Raw genomic sequence first — 16,802 nt, 5'->3', positions numbered from 1 at the left:
TATATCTTTGTTTCTCTTTTATGTCTCCTTTTCCCTAAAAGAATTACTTAAAACTTTAGAAAAAAGAATAAATAATCGACTGAAAATTCTGCTTTTCTTTTTTTCTTTTCTCTAATACCTCCCTAATTGGTGTAGTTCTCCAAAATCTCTCTTTATTCATATAGTACATTTAAAAAAATCTAGACACATTGTGGTACAATAGAGAGGGTGCTAGATGTGGAATAATCAGAGGATATTTTCTACCCATGTGACCTTAGTCAAGTTACTTAACCTCCTCAGCCCCAGTTTCTTCATCTATAAAATGAGACAGTTGGACTAGATAGCTTTCAAATTCTCATCTAGCTCTAAATCTATGGACATATGTTCTTACCTGCACTACTTTCTTTAGCTTTATTTTCTGATAGACTGGAGGCAACTTTTTTGTTCATGTGTTTCAGTCATGCCAGACTCTGTGACTCCCTTTGTATTTTGTTTTTTTAAAACCCTTTCCTTCTCTCTTAGAATTAATACTATGTATTGCTTCCAAGGCAGAAGAGCAGTAAGGGCTAAGGCAATGGGGGTTAAGTAGTTTGCCCAGGGTCACACAGTTAGGAAATGTCTGAGGCCAGATTTGAACCTGGAACTTTCTGTCTCTAGGCCTGACTCTCAATCCACTGAGCCACCCAGCTGCCCTCTTCTTTGTGGTTTTCTTGACAAAGATACTGGAATTGTTTTCCTTTTCCTTCTCCAGCTCTTTTTACTGACAAGGAAAATGAGATAAAAAGTGCTAAGTGACTTGCCTAGAGTCATACAGCAAGTGTCTGAGGCCAGGTTTGAACAGGGGCCTTTCTGATTCCAGAGCTGGTGCTCTACCCACTGCACCACCTAGCTACCCCTTAATGGGAGAATATCTTCTATTTTAAAGTGTAAGGAAATAGAAAAATAGAATTATTATATAAAATTTCATTCTATATGTTTTTAAGAATCCAGGGATTGTGCATATAAGGCTTAACTATGTTTAAGCAGATTATAATTAATTTATTATTATACAGAATTGTTCATTAAGAATTAACATCCACATAGTAGAGAAATCCATTCCTGAGGGTGAGAAGGATATAAATAAGAGTATGGCTTTAAAAGCAGGAATTGAATTGACTTAATGCCAAAACAATTTCCAGTTATAAATTAGGCACATTTTAGAAACCAGACTAATTTAATGATATACTATTACTAATTTCCTAATTTACTCTTTACTAATGTTTTATGCAGTAGAGTTGTTTTACTTCAATACAAATGTTTCAGTATCTTATCCACTTTTTAAAAATCATTGTGATATAGTTTAAATAGGTGGTTTAGATTAAAATCATTAGCATAGGCAAATCAATGTCTTTGAGCTCATCTTTGAGCTCCTAGTTTCTTCATCTGTAAAATGGCTATAATGTGCTCTCTCTCTCTCTCTCTCTCTCTCTCTCTCTCTCTCTCTCTCTCTCTCTCTCTCTCTCTCTCTCTCTCTCTCTCTCTCTCTCTCTCTCTCTCTCCCCCTCTCTCTCCCCCTCTCCTCACCTGTGATTTCCATTTTTCATAGCTTAAGAAACTCTACATGAGGGAAAGTGTCTAGAACACCGAGGGTCAAAACTTATCAGAGGATCAACAACCAATATAGGTTCGAGGTAGACTTCTCTCTCTATCTTTTATTATTAATGAGAAATTGATTCATCCCTTCATACTAATAACATTTATAGGTGATTTTCAGATTCTATATTCTCATTTGGTTCACAAAAGGGATTGTGAGATAGGCAGTTGTCTGTGTTATTCCCGTCATACAAATGAGGAAGATTGAGGAACATAGAGATAAATTCACTTTGCTAAAGATTGGACTGATACTAAATTTTAGAACCAAGATTCAACTCAGATCTCTTGACTTTAAATCAAGTGATTTTTCTTTAACTCTACAGCTGCTTCAAGGAGTCCATGATCTTAAAGAGTTATTATAAAAGATAACATACACAAACATTACATAGAATAGAATATGATAATTGCTTAAGAGATACTATGAAAACTTCAGTGCTACATTTCCTCAGTTATGTATATACAATGTCTCATATGATTCTATAACAACCCAAGCTGATTGGTTAAGGAAAATACTGGGTTTGAACTAGATTGTCCCTTATCTGTGTATAAAATTCTAGGATCTTAACTTGAGATAAAGTACCCAAAGCATAGAGAGTGTATACTTTTTATCCAAGGCCATATATACAGCTAATAATTGGCGAAGGTAGGATTTTTAACTCCGGCCCTGTTCTGGCTTATACTTCTAGTGTTATTTCAGTAAAGTTATTTCAGTAAATCCCTTTTGATTTTTGTTCTAGACCTTACAATTTAATGATATAGAGAACTCCTGGAGGGAATCTCCTAACAATTCAAATCATCATTGGTTCTGCAACTTTGAGTCTTAGAAAGTAGCCTAAGGCATTGAGAGTTTAATTAATGTATACAAAGTCATGTAGGGCAGCAAGATGGTACAATATATTCATACACATATAGCACATAACATATACATATATATATACACACACACACACACATGTTGTATCCCCTCAATAGAATATACATACCTTGAAGGCAGGGACTTCTTTACTTTTGTCACTGTATCCCAAGTTCTAGCACAGTGCTAGTGTTAAGAATGTAGTAGATGCTTAAGAAATGCTTATTGATTGATTCCACACACACACACCCCCATTTTTTTTCCATGCCACTATCTGGATAGTTCTTCCTGTAGCTCTTTAGATTTAGGTTTTCCTTTTTTCCTTCCCATATATCACTCTTGTCAAATACTTATGGTATTACTGATTAAACAGTAAGACTTCTTAGAACAGGAGCTCTTTGATAAATTCTTCCTAAAAAGAAAGCCTTTTGTAATAAAAAAAATAATCACCCTTTAATTTATGTTTAGGCCCTAGAAGAGAATGACTGATTGTATATTTATAATTTCCTTTTACTCAGTGCTTTCCTGAAAAGTTAAACACAATATAATTTTTATTATATTAAATCATCTTGCCATTTACTTCTATTTTATTTGGAAAGGAACATTTTACCTTTATCGGTCCATATTCTACCTGCATTAATCTTTCCTCCATATTCCTCACCTGCCATAGATAACACAAAACATTTTTCTATAAATGTTTTAAAATTTAATTTAGTCAATGATTATATTCTTTTTCTAATTTTTTTTTATTTGGGGGATTTGTATTAGGTTCCTCAATGATGCCACAAATATGCAACAAGTAAACAATTTTATACATATTCATATAATGAAGTTTGAGACATCTACTTTATGTACTAATTGCATCTTTATGATGCAGTCATACTCTATTCAGGTATTCTGCTTATAGCTGATTCAAGAAATTTAGATGAATTTTGTGATATCTTGCAGATCTTTTCTCCCCTCATTCCAACATTATTTCCTTGATCAGAGGTCTTACTTAATTTGTATAATTTAGTGTGAAATAATTTATCAAAGAAAATTTCTTTTCCTGCAGTACATAATTTATTCTTCCAGAGAACTCCTTCAATGCCTGATCTTTGCATAGCAGTGACCATCATTTCTTGAAGGTTAAGTCAACAGAACAGTCCATTGTATTATGATACTTGTTTTAAAAATGTTTCGTTCCAATGTAATTCATTTCTTAGAGATTATTTTGATTTTGTGTGTGTTGTTGTAAAATTTCTTTCTCAAACAAATAAGAACACAGAACACTCTACTATTTCACAATAACTCAAAATTGCCACCTATCCAGTATCCACTTCCACACTAAAGCTTATGGTCTTTGTCAATATATCTTTTGGTCCTTTGGTAAGAGCTGTAGATTGAGAAGAGATGGTTTGCCAAACCCCTTTACTTCCTCTATAGCACCCTTAGGCCTGGAGTTTTGGCCTATCCAAACTGTGAGAGATTTTCCCACATAGCCCTTTGGGATTATGTATTGTAGTTTTGTGGATTTCATAACCATTTGACATTTATGCTACTGTTTTAATGAGGTTCCTTTCTTTTTTTTTTCTAAATGTACCACTGATAAAAGTTTTTGAGGTGAGTTCCCCTAACTTTGTTTTTCTCCATAAGCTCTGTGATTTTGATTGCTCAGTTTTGCATAGGGCAGTGTTTTTGGGGAACACATGTCATGGCAGAACTGGCTCTACAAGCTCTGGTAGGTTTTTCAAGTTTTGAAAGTCTTCATTTAAGGTCCTAGTAACCATCTATGATTGGCTTTTTTTTTTTTTAAACCTCACCATCTATCTTGGAATCAATAGATTCCAAGGCAGAAGAGTGGTAAGGGCTAGGCAATGGGGGTTAAGTGACTAGCCGAGGGTCACACAGCTGGGAAGTGTCTGAGGTCAAATTTGGACCTAGGACCTCCTGTCTCTAGGCCTGGCTCTCAATCCACTGAGCTACCTGGCTGTCCCCTATGATTGACTTTTAAAGACCAATGTAATTAATTATGGACAAGTTCATCACCAGAAATCTGGCCATGTACAAGAATTCAGACATTAGAATAAAATTGCCCTTAGTTTTATTCAACACCCTCTATTTATATAGTAATGATAGTAGGAAAAAAGGGAACTGCTATGCTAGGAATTAGAGGCGGGAAATATCTCTGTGGATAGAACACAGGGTCTGGAGTCAGGAAGACCTCAGCCCCCAAATGGCTTCAGATACTTTCTAGATGTGTGATAAGTCACTTAATGTTCATTTGCCTTAATCCACTGAAGAAGGATATGGCAAATCACTCTAGTATCTTTGCTAAGAAAAGCCTATGGGACAGTATTGGTGTGCTGTGGTCCACAGGATCACAAAGAGTTGTATGTGATCGAGCAACAACAATGCTAAGAATCACTATTAAAAGAACTATAAAATGTGAAAATATGAAATTTTTGTCTAGTGACTATTAACTTGACAGAGTATCAGAGAAACAAAACTGGATCCATATTAACATTATTGCTATAAGTGAAAGTGGAAGATGTAAAGCTGTAACTTAATGATAGCAAGGCTCTTAGATTCTTGAGAGAGGTGAACAAAAGAGTAAGATATTTTGTGCCTCACAAAGGTGAGGAAAATAATTTTATGAACTCCAGGTCATCAAGCCTTGTAGTATTCCAGATAAGCATAAGCAAATAGGTCATCATAAAGATAATTGTACCTCATGCATCAAAAACATCTGTTGTAGAGAATTAGGAAATAGAGAATCCTACCATTTATTCACCAAGCATCATTAAATACTATGCTAGGTAATGGAGACTTGAAAAAAATAAGATAATCCTGACTTAAAAAAAAAAACTTTCTATCAAGAAATTGACTAAAAGTTTCTGTATACCTAGACACACTGGTTTTATTTTATTTTATTTTTTGAAAATTTTGTTTAGTCAATTTAGAATATTATTCCTTGGTTACAAGAATCATATTATTTCCCTCCCCTCCCCCCACCTTGGGGTAAATTTTAATTTTTTATAAATATTGGTGTCTTGTTTTTTGGATCACAGAGATTTCAGGATATAACTCCTCTTTGACTCCATAAACAGTGGACTGGCCTTTGGAAACACAAATTGAAAAAAAAATTAAAACTTAAATTATACTATGCCTGTATCATACTTTACACAATAGATGCATTTTTCCAACTTTTTTTTGACAGACTTTTAAAACAATAGAATTATTAACCCAAGAGAGACCTTAGCTTTCATTTAGTGCAATGGTGTTTAACTAAGAAAAATGATCCCCATGGACTGCTTATTGACTTAGAAAACCACAGATTAATGTGGTGTTCTATTGTATTTTACTTTTGTGAAATATTTCACAATTATAATTTAACCTGTTTCAAGTCCTTGAGTTTGACATGTTTGACCTAGTTCCAAAACTAGCTTTTTACAAATAAGGAAACTGAGTCCTAGAAAGACAAAATGAACTTAGTCAGAAATAAGAATAGGATGTAGAACTCCTTGTTTTTTATTTAAGATTTTTACATCAATGTTCATTAAGGAGATTGGTCTGTAGTTTTTTCTCTTTGTTTTTGGTCTTCCTGGCTTAGGTATCAGTATCATATTTGTTACATAAAAAGAATTTGGTAGGACTCATTCTTTGCTTATTTTGTCAAAGAGTTTCTATCGTATTGGGATTAGTTGTTTTTTAAATGTTTGATAGAATTCAATTGTGAATCCATCTGGTCCTGGGGATTTTTTTCTTAGGGAGTTCCTTGATGGCTTGTTCAATTTCTTTTTCTGAAATGGAATTATTTAAGTACTCTTTTACCTCTTTTGTTAATCTAGGCAATTTATATTTTTGTAAATATTCATCCATTTCACCTAGATGCTCATTTATTATCATATAATTGGGCAAAATAGCTCCTTACAATTGCCTTAATTTCTTCTTCATTAGAGGTGACATCCCCCTTTTTATTTTTGATACTGATAATTTGATTCTCTTCTTTATTGTTTTAAATTAGATTAACCAATACAGAACTCATTACTTTTTGTCACAAACCCTCCACTCTTCAAAACTCCCATGTTACTTTCAAGGGCACTATCATGCTCTTGGGTTTCTGGGTTAATAATTCTAAGGTCATCTTCTGTTTGACATTCTCACTTGTCTTCCATATCTGTTGTCAAACTATTGCATCTACTTTCACATCCCTTCTTTCCATTCAAAGAACTACCACCTTATTTTGAGCCCTCTTAACCTTTGATCTCAATTAATGCAACTGCTTTCTAATTGGCCTCCTGACTTTCTGTGTTCCCCCTAAGTAACCCATCTCTAGATAGTTAAAAAAAATAGGTCTGATCATGTCATCCTTCAACTCAATAAACCCTAGTGGCCCCCTATTAGCTTTAAGATCAGATATAAGATTCTTTGTTTGGCATTTAAACTTTTTTCACCCTGACCCCTTTCTGTCTTTCCTGTTTTCAGGTAGGAGATGTGGAAAGAGTAAGCAATTTGGAATTGTGAATTTAGACTAAAATTCCACTGACTAGTTATGTGACCGTGGGCAAGTCACTGGCATATAGTAACAAATGCTTGTTGGTTGTTTGAGCCCTGTTCCATATGTTTTGTGCTACCCTGGAAGTATTTAGGGGTTGTTTTGACTTTGCTAACACCCAGCCAGTTGTTTGTTTCTATTTTTCTCATTAGGGACTAAGTAATTTTATGTACCTGGCTGGTGCAGTGGATCGAGTACCAGGTTTGGAATCAGGAAGAGTCACCTTGCTGAGTTCAAAGTGCCTCAGGCACTTATTAGCTATATAACCCTGGGCAAGCTATTTAACCCTGTTTTACTTCAGTTTCCTCATCTGCAAAATAAGCTGAAGGAAATAGCAAACTATTCCAGGATCTTTGCCAAGAAAACCCCAAATGTGGTCATGAAGAGTCAGATATGGATAAAAAATGACTAGCCAACAACTTTTTTTTTTCTTACTATCAGTTATTAAACTTAGTAAAAATAAATATTAAATTCTCTGGTAGATATATGAAGTAATGAGTATGAAATCTTTATCAGAACTTGAAATAAAGTAAAAGTACTTATGGAATCTCCCTGCACGTTTTTCCTAATAAACAAAAGTCAAGAAGTAGCATCAAAGCAGTTTTCAGAAGATTACTTTTTTCTTTCTTTTCTTTTCTTTCCTTTCCTTTCCTTTCCTTTCCTTTCCTTTCCTTTCCTTTCCTTTCCTTTCCTTTCCTTTCCTTTCCTTTCCTTTCCTTTCCTTTCCTTTCCTTTCCTTTCCTTTCCTTTCCTTTCCTTTCCTTTCCTTTCCTTTCCTTTCCTTTCCTTTCCTTTCCTTTCCTTTCCTTTTCTTTTGCCTTTTGAGTCTCTTGAGCTTGTTACTAAGGAAGTTTATAATTATGTTCCAATGTTTAACTTTTCATGTTTCAACTCTGACAGGGAATTTGGAACATGGTTAGTTTAAGGGGATCTTTTGGGGAAGTCATTCCTGAGAAAGGTTTATCCTTGCATATTTAAAGAGCTAATGGCAATTTGAACATAGGAGGCAACTAACATAGTATTTGCACCCAGACATTAATATTGTCTGTTCTTTCGGTTGTCATTGTTCACACCTGTCCAGGATTTCACTGACCAGCTGTCAGTATTCAAGGTCACTGATAAGGAAAAGTGATAGGTGTGAACATGGACAGATGTAAAACCAAAATGGTCATTATTATCCTTCTGAGGAACAGATATTAATCTTAAAAAATGGCAATTAGGATTGTGCTTTGATATTTTAAAATGTTGACCTGTTATATATCTGTTTATTATATTTTGGGATATCTTTTTTCTTTAAAAAATTGTATTGTCTTTTAACACATCATCATCCTTTCCTGATAAAGCTTTCCTCCAATGAACTCTTCTTTGAAACAAAAACTTTTTCTGTTTGAGACATGATTTCATAAGTTAATGAAATTCCATGTGAGGAAACTCCCTCAACAGTGGTGGTTAGCAAATTCTCTATAACTTAACGTCTTAGAAAATTATGCTGGGCGATAAAGTTGAGTGATTTATTCAGAATAAAATGGTCAATATGTATCAGAATCTTGAACCCTCAGATTTTCCATACTTTCAACTCTTCCTATGTTTCTTCTGTATTGGTCAGAGTAGAGTAGTTATTGTATAATACTTTGTATAGTAAGTATGAAAAAATATAGGAAGGCATTGATCTGAATTCTGATATCTCTTAGTATTGTTTTTAATTTAGTTTGGTTATCTTATGGATATATTTTCTTGGTTCTACTTACTTTTCTTTGTATCAGTTGATACAAGTCTTCCCAAGTTTCTATCACACAGTAATTTTCCATTACATTCATATACCATGGTTCTTTTAAGCCATTTCCTTTCCACTGGGGTTCACATGTTTTTAGACTTTTGCTCTCCTCTGAAATGTTGCTATGCATATGGAACTTTTTCTGTCCTTGAGGTATTTTCCTTCTATTGTGGTCACTGGATCAAAGGGTGTTTATAAATTAGTTGTTTTTCCTAGCCGAACTCCAAATATTTTCGTAGAACAACACTTCTGGGACCAGGTCCTAGCATTTTCAGCAGTATATTGGTGCACCTATCTTTCCATGATCTCAATATTGACAATTTCAGTATTTAAAAAAGCAAATTCTATATTACTTGGCACATATTTCCAATAATTAAAACAATTATACTTTATGCTGACTTCATATATATTTGCTAAGTTGTATTTACTTTGTTTTATATAAACTTTGAAAATATGTTATCTCTCCAGGCACAGTAATTTAGAAGAGGACTCTTTCATTATTGTATTTTCTCTCTAACACTCAGCACAGTCCTTAACACATAGTAGGCCTTTAGTAACTGTTTAGCAGTTAATTGATTACCCTTCTTTCTCCAACTGATGGACTGATATGTAGCAGACTTACAAGTTCTTGTTCAGCATGGTATCCATGTTTCTGACTTCATGTCACATTAAAAAAATGCAATATCATTTTGTATAAAGATGGTGTGATTTGACTGGCAGTAAAAGCAGATTTATTGTATAATAAGGCATTTTATAATTAGATTTTACTGTGTTTTTTGTTTTCTTTAAAATTCTCAATAGCATTTTTATAAAAAAAACAAAGATGACAGTGAAGACTAGTGGAAAAATCTGAATTTGCTTTTATGATGTCTGGGTTCTCATTTTTGATCAGCTACTTTATTGCTTGTGTGATCATGATCAAATCATTTAACCTCGATAGATCTCTTCTTATCTGTAAATTAAGAATGCTAGATTTAGATGATCTCTAAAATATTAATCAGTCTCAATATATGAGCCTTTTGTATGTACAAGTACAGAGTATCAGGTGTAAGGAGAAATATTAAGATGAGAAGATGCATTTCTACCTGGACACTTAAAGCCCTTTGCAATCTAGGTCCAATTTATATTTTTCACGCTCAGTAAGCACATTTACTTCTCTCTTTCATGTACTCTACATTCAAACCCAATTGGTTTATGGTCTGATCCTTGTACATAGCATTGAATCCTCTTTTTGCTATGCCTTTACAGGTTATCTCTCCCCACCTTTGCCTTTTAAAAGCCCTATCATCCTTCAAGGTTTAATTCAGTGCCTTGTCAGACTTAGTTGCTGAAAAGATTGCATTTGTGTCTCTAGCCTTGAAATCATACAAAGAATAAAGTGTTTTTTATGAAAACATAATAATTATGGTGTGACCTTCACAAGAAAAAATATAATAGACTTTTTTTCCCCCAAGGGACTGAGATAGCCAAGCAAGAGGACCTCCTCTACCACCACCAGTCTAAGAAAGGGTCATCCAGAGATTGACTCACATGCAACACATAATGATAGGGTGCACCATCATTTTAAAATCTAAAATAAGATATTCAAAATTCACAAACCCAAGTATGAAACAAAGTAATTAAACTTAAATGTAGTTTTTGTAAATTTGTGGTTTATAGATTTTGTAAGTTGTTAAAGCTTAAGCCAGCACTAATAATTTTGGGACATGTGTAATAAAAATAAGAAAGGGATGAGCATATGATGTGTATATGGTGCCTAGAGATTTAATCCCCCTGCTGTGAGCATTCATGGTGCATTTGAGCAGGTGTGTGTGTGGGGGAAGGGTTTCACTTGGTATTTGAGCTTAGCTCTGAAGGAAAGTTATCAGGATATTGATTGGCAGAGACTGAGGGGGAGAGGGGTATTGCAATTATAGAAAATCTTGTGCTGAACAGTCTAGAAGTGGCAAAGAATTGAACGTGTTCAGAATAATACATAATAGTATGTAAAATCCCTGACAGGTGATCCAGAAATGAACATATCTATAGTTTTTGAAAAAGAGTAGCTGGGTTTACAATATTTTACTGACTGAAATTGCTAAATTTTTCTTCAATTTTTGTACTATAGCTTTGTCCACTGGCATATATAGAAAAATATTACCATTGCATGTGTAAAGTTGTGAGATTTTTTAAACAATGTATTCCCAATTATCAAGCTCTGAAGTATTGTTTAGAATAAACAGCTTCCTATAGACTAAAATGAAGATGTAACTTCAACCTATTTAAATGTCTATTTTAATGGAGAGCAGGAGTGATAATGATAAACCAAAAATAGTTTAATTTACCATTTCCTGTCACTCTTAACACCCTTTTGCATCTAGTGTAAATTGTGCTGTGGTACTTGCCTGCTAAACTTGTAAGGTAAAATTCTCAATAACTTCAGCTTTTGAAGTCTAGCAAAATATTTTAACATTCAGGTTTATTTCTATACTTTTTTCCTAGGGAGATTTAGATTTTCTTATTGTAATTACTAATTGTATATTTGACTGCCATATTTTCAAGATATAAAATAAAGTTACCCCATGTCTTCTTAATGAAAGGCTGTAATTTAACTATCATCCTTTCTGCTTTGGGTATTCATTTATATTTGCAGACTGATATTTGATTTGAAATTAGAGTAATCACCAAGTAAGCAGAAAGCTTCCATATTATGTGAAATCTAGAATTTTGAAAATTTATTCAAATAATTAATATAAACTTGTCTATTAAAACTAGCTTGTTGGTTTCAGGTTACATAGTATGAGATTCAGGTATTTTCACTACCAATAGCTCAACAGAGATGTGTATATGGATATGTTATATGGGTTCCTAGGATTAACAGAAGAAATGGTATAGTTTATCTATTCCAAATCTTTTTTTTTTCAGGTGAGAAAATTGAAATATTGGGAAAAGATGTGATTTCTCTAAAACCATAGGTAGCACTTAGCTGAATTAGAAGACATATCTAGGATTAAATCTATAATTCTTGACTGCCTTTCATTATCATAGACACCTGTTTAACAGTCCAAGTACAGCTTTCATATATGTAACATGTCAAAGGAATTAAAGTTCATTTTGGTGTTACTTAAACTTCATATAAGCATCATTTTTTGTAAAACTTTTTTGCATACTTTACATAGTTTGTACATTTCTTTGTTGATCCTCATTAATACGTATCACAGAACTTTTATTTTTAGTGCTTGTTATCGTTGTAATTTTTTTTTAAACCCTTACCTTCCATCTTGGAGTCAATACTGTGTATTGGCTCCAAGGCAGAGGAGTGGTAAGGGCTAGGCAATGGGGGTCAAGTGACTTGCCCAGGGTCACACAGCTGGGAAGTGTCTAAGGCCAGATTTGATATCATTATAATTTAAGTAATAAATTGATCAAGTATATTTAAATTTTAAATTGAAGGGTAAAGTGAGCAGTTACCTTATTTATTTTATTAAGTATAATTATTTTCATCGGTAGACATACATTCATATTGATCTTAAGTGTCCACATCAAAACTCAAAAATGGAATAGAGAGAAAAAACAAGATTATATGAAAGGGAAGTACAAAATGTCCAATATAAACAGTACTAGTGTCAACCTACAGAAATAGTAGGTAGAACTAATAATAACTTAATTTTGATATCTAGAAAAGCACATCATCTTGGTTTATATACCTTGAAAAATTGATGTACTGTGGGGATGCAGTGGAAAGAGCACTCTCTGGTATTGGAGAAAGAGGACTTGCGTTCAGATCCCATTTCAAATGCTACTTGTCTTCATAGCTTTAGAAAATTCACCAAACCTTTCTTGACCTGTTTCCTCATTTACAAAATGAAAGTGTTAGAGTAGATGACTTCAGAAGTTCCTTCCAGCTTTAGAGTTAAAGTGCTCTGCTCTTTGTTCTCATAGAAATTTTTGAGGGTTAAATAAGTTTTTTGCTGTTTGCTCTTTTTCCCAGCATTTTTTTTTTGCTTGATGACTGGGAATTCTGAAAGCTGATGATTCTGTCTCATCTGCTAATGGCTCCCAGGGCTAGACATTGTGAGCTATCTTGCACTGAGCATAGGTCTTTACTGCAGCATTGCGGTCTTGAAAGGGCCCGGCTCTATGGACTTCCAGGCCTCACTGCTGTATATTGCCAGAGCCTGGGGACTTCAGGGAGGCAGGGGTGTGGTGGTGGTGTCAGGTCTCAGGTGCTCTGTATGCAGTTTTGCTCCCAGTTCCCCCATATCCCATGAATGTACTTCTATCTGCCTTCTTTTCAAATTGTCTGTAGGGGGATAACCCCGTCATTCCATTTTGCTGCTGGTTTTTGACTCCTGTCATTTTGGGGCACTTTTTAAAAGATTGGTTTGGAAGGATTGTCAGAATGGTTTCAGCTTTCACTTCTACTAAGCCTCTATCTTGACTCCACCCCTGGATTGAGAAAATTGAGAACCTAGGAGTCCGATCTAGAAATGAGATTTGAAAGACAAGAAACAAATGGGTGCTTCTATCATTGGGAAATTGTAAAAAGTAGTGATTTACCTTTACCCAAGGAGCTCTAAAACCAATATTTTTTAACATTTAAAAATTTTTTGAAGGGAGGAATGCACAGTAAGAATTTTTAGAGTGTTCATGAGTTCCAAGTTCAAGGTAGCAAAATAAACTATGAAAGAATTTGGGAAACTATATGAATAAGCAGAAAAATTGTATATGAATATGACTATGAGCCATTTTAAGGTAACATGGAGAGAAGAATAGAGTCTAAATCATCAGTTCAGGTTAAGAAAAACCATGGAATTATTATTAGAATTCATTGTCCCTAGAGTATATTGATCAGTTTTGTACTCTTAACTATGTGGGTCAGCAAAATACTTAGCATTGTTAAGTAATTGTAAAAAACCAGAAGCCTAAATGTCCAATGATGAAGGAATGATTAGATAAGTTCACAAATAAAACAGAATACCATATAATACAATAAATACTGATATAAATATAAACAAATGAGGAAAGAACTCAATGGAATATGCAAGTGAAAAAAAAAAGCAAAACCAGAAGAATATAGATACCCTACCAAAAGAAACATAAAAAGGAATGACATTTTTTGGGTTGAAGTAAGTAGTTTCAAAGCATTTTCATTAGATATATTGATATTCAGTTCTATTTATTATGAATCAAAATATACACAAATACAATACAACTTATAATAACCTTTAAAGACTTTTTTAAAAATAGCACATTCTGGAGAAAGTTTAGAGAATGTTTTTACAATGGATTGAGATATGAGAACAGACTAAAAAGGTGGTATTTTCCTGCTTGGAAGGACAAATCCAGTTTAATTAGCATTTAGCACCTATTGTACAGCCTTTGAAACTTAGAGGCAAATTCAGGACAAGTACATACATATTATACTACAGTCAATAATAAAATTTTGAAACTAATTACTCTCTTGAGATGGTACTTCCGCCAAATATAAATTAGTCCAAAAAAAGTTTATTCCTAATTTTGAGGTTGATATCGGAGAGGGTAGCCATGTTCTCAGAGAGAAGGGTCATTCTTTTGTGGTGCCAAATCCCTGCTGTTCAAAATGATTGTTTCCTTGTGACCAACCTGATGATTGATGTTTCCACATTTAGATAGGCTTGTCCTTAGAAAACTATTGCATAGTATTTCATTGGACCTATACTTAAAAGTCATTTCGACATGGTAAATTTTATTGGAGCTTGCATTTATTTCCAAAGCTAAGAGCCAACTCCATGCCATAATGAGACTTTGAACCATTTTGTAACAAAAGCTTGAGTAATTATATGAACTTAATATAGAAATTGCTCCTTTCATAATGACATTTATTTAAAATGGCAAGAGCATGTTGGGCTGAGCCCTAAGTATTATAGACTTTAGGGAGAACTTAAACTATCTAATTATTATTGAAGGCCTGACTTCATATTTTAACTATGGAAAAGAATGTAGTTTCTGTGATTTTCATTTGTACTTTATATTAACACTTGGATATTCTGAAATAAAAATCTATATAATATAGGATCTTGGTTGTTGCTTTGTTTTGAAAATTTAAGCAACTGTTCATTTTACCTATAGAAAGGACTAGTGAAAAATATTCTTATTTAATAGATCATATGCTGGAAAAAATCTCACAAGATTATTTTTATCCTTTTAGTATATAAGTAAATAGAAAGTGAACTTTTATAATAAAAATAGCTAGCAGTCATCAGTATCAGGATGTCATGGGACAAGAACATTAACCACTCAAAAAGAATGGGTAGTGTATCCCACAAATGATCCAGGTTAAAAATCAATATTTTTGCATTTGGTGAAACTAGACTTATTGATGAGAACACTTTGTAGTGAAAGGTGTCAGCCAACGGCTTTGTAATCAGACAGCCACATGTCTCAAAGCTCATTAGTGACTGTCTGGTGACCCAAAGCCTGCCCTTAGAACAGAAGTGTTATGCAGCCATCATTAGCACATATGCCCTCACCATGGTGAATACTGATGAGGAGAATGAAAAATTCTACAAGGATATGGACAGATTCATCACAGCAATACCATTATCTGTTGATTGTCTTGAAAAATTCATCACTTGAATTGACAGCAGTGCCAAAATATAGAGAAAAGTAACTAGACTTCATAAGATTGGAAGACTTAACAATAATGGTCTCAGCAAGTGTGCCATGCATAAACTTGTGATCATCTGTGTCACTGTCTGTGTAAAAGGCATTGTGATTGCACTAAAAATTTAGAGTTGAATTTCATTAATTATTTCTTTGTGTGATCATCACTTCTGAAATGAGGTTGAAATGGTCACAACTATGTTGTTGAGTACTAGAGTGAGAGAGGGACTATTTCACTATGGATTTGAAACTTTTATCTTTAAATTTCCTCTTCTAGTGCAAGGTTGGTATGTAATCTATCTCAGCAGTCCAAACATTAAGTCTCTAAAGAATTAAGTCAGCTCCTGGACTTATAAACTCCATCAATAGATTGTAAGATTTGTGAGGTTAGGCATCATGTCTTAATCTAAACTTTCTATCTCCCTATAGCATTTAGTGCCCTGGAATTGATTTGTCCTTTTGGGCCAGAGGGTTGGAGTCTATTTCTCTGACTGTCAGATATTGGACTCACTGATTGAAGTATCTGTACTAATTCCTACTCCAGCAAGGTTAGTCCTTCTGTGCACCTAGGTGTAGAGCATTTCTGTCTTCCATTTACTCTGGCAGTATTTTGGATATATGTACTGTCTTGGCACACTCTCTTGTCTCCTGTTCTCCCTCCTCCATCTTCAACTCCTCTGGATTAGACTTCCTACCTAATCCCCATGATATCTTTCCATTAGCTCACTCAACTTGTCCATTTGCTTGATCAATGAACATCTTATGTACGTCCATTTGGGTGTTATGCATATGTAAATAAAACATTTAATCTGAAGTGCCAAATAGCCTACAACAGTAGTATTTTATCATTAAGAATTCAAGAACATAAATCACATTAAATAGAGAAATAGCAAATAAGTGGACCAAGCCTATAACAGATGGAAGGGAAGGAAAAGAATCTGGTGTTGGTAAAGAAAAATTTAGGATACATTGAGTGCCAAAGGAGCTTCTCTTGCCCTTTTTAATTTTCTCTCTTGAAGAACAATACAATACATTATAAATATTTGGCTCCTACAACAACTTGTCCCATGGGATACCTGTATACCATGTGACTATTCTTGAAGATTTTGTTCTCCTTTATGACAGAACCTCTTCTTGAGGTAACTCCTTAGATCCCTTTATTCAGTCACCTTTTAACTACAGCCACTAGGTTTCATCAGAATTAACAAGCCTAGTTACTCTCATAAGGCTTTTCCAGCAGACATTAACCTGTTCAGTTGTCACGTATGGACTTGGCCTACTCAAGGTGAAGGTCCTCTGGATGGTGGGCAGAGGAGCAGGTGATACATATTTAATAAGAGAACATTAGGCCAATCTAATTTGAGCCTATAATCAAATTTATCTCTGTAGTTTTAGGATTGGGA

General features: G+C 34.0%; 1 protein-coding gene across 30 annotated transcripts in view; it reads left to right on the top strand.

Moving 5' to 3' along the window:
• BAZ2B (bromodomain adjacent to zinc finger domain 2B) overlaps positions 1–16,802 on the top strand; it is a 335,625-nt gene that overhangs the window by 161,610 nt on the left and 157,213 nt on the right. For 2 of the 30 annotated variants that reach the window (XM_056793926.1, XM_056793922.1), the window contains one exon: positions 15,829–15,947. The exons of 26 other annotated variants lie outside the window; for them this stretch is intronic. Coding sequence is in view for 1 of the 4 variants with exons in the window: in XM_056793920.1 (XP_056649898.1) it covers positions 16,700–16,718 (19 nt within the window). In the remaining 3 variants the exon portion in view is untranslated. Of the gene's footprint in view, positions 1–1,631; positions 1,650–15,828; positions 15,948–16,577; positions 16,719–16,802 lie in introns of those variants that run through there. 2 more of the 30 variants (XM_056793924.1, XM_056793920.1) reach the window with 2 other exon arrangements.

This window comes from Monodelphis domestica, chromosome 4 (assembly GCF_027887165.1).
Source record: "Monodelphis domestica isolate mMonDom1 chromosome 4, mMonDom1.pri, whole genome shotgun sequence".
Taxonomy (NCBI): domain Eukaryota; kingdom Metazoa; phylum Chordata; class Mammalia; order Didelphimorphia; family Didelphidae; genus Monodelphis; species Monodelphis domestica.
The sequence above is the reverse complement of the archived record's forward strand: the minus strand, read 5'-3'. Positions and strand labels throughout refer to the sequence as shown.